The 330-nt window shown below is 69.7% G+C and overlaps 1 protein-coding gene across 1 annotated transcript in view; it reads right to left on the bottom strand.

Moving 5' to 3' along the window:
• Window positions 1-303, bottom strand: part of Socs1 (suppressor of cytokine signaling 1) — a 1,230-nt gene extending 927 nt beyond the window's left edge. The window contains exon 1 of the mRNA XM_033758573.1: window positions 1-303. Within this exon, the coding sequence (XP_033614464.1) occupies window positions 1-116 (116 nt within the window). The 5' untranslated portion in view covers window positions 117-303.
• Between the last annotated feature and the right edge of the window lie 27 nt (window positions 304-330).

Here is a 330-nt window from a genome sequence, read left to right as displayed (position 1 = left end):
GGGCGCGCGGGCGCCGCGGGCGAGGAGGAGGGAGAGGAGGAAGGCTCTGGCCGCCGTCGGGGCTCTGCTGCCGTGGAGATTGCATTGTCGGCTGCCACCTGGTTGTGTGCTACCATCCTACACGAGGGGCCAGCCGGAAAGGTGGGCCATAGCGTCCGGGGGTGCGCTGATGAGGAGACAGAGGCAGTGAGCCGGCGCGTCTGGGTGGGGCTGCAGGTAGGGGTCACGCCGCAGAAGAGGGGCGACCGGGCCCTGCGGAGAACCACGTCCGCCGCCCCAGAACCTAAGTAGGCTCCTCTGGTGAACGGGCTTCTCGGCCGGAGGAGCCTT

This window comes from Fukomys damarensis, unplaced genomic scaffold (genome assembly GCF_012274545.1).
Source record: "Fukomys damarensis isolate Sample0158 unplaced genomic scaffold, DMR_v1.0_HiC HiC_scaffold_34, whole genome shotgun sequence".
NCBI lineage: Eukaryota > Metazoa > Chordata > Mammalia > Rodentia > Bathyergidae > Fukomys > Fukomys damarensis.
The sequence above is the reverse complement of the archived record's forward strand: the minus strand, read 5'-3'. Positions and strand labels throughout refer to the sequence as shown.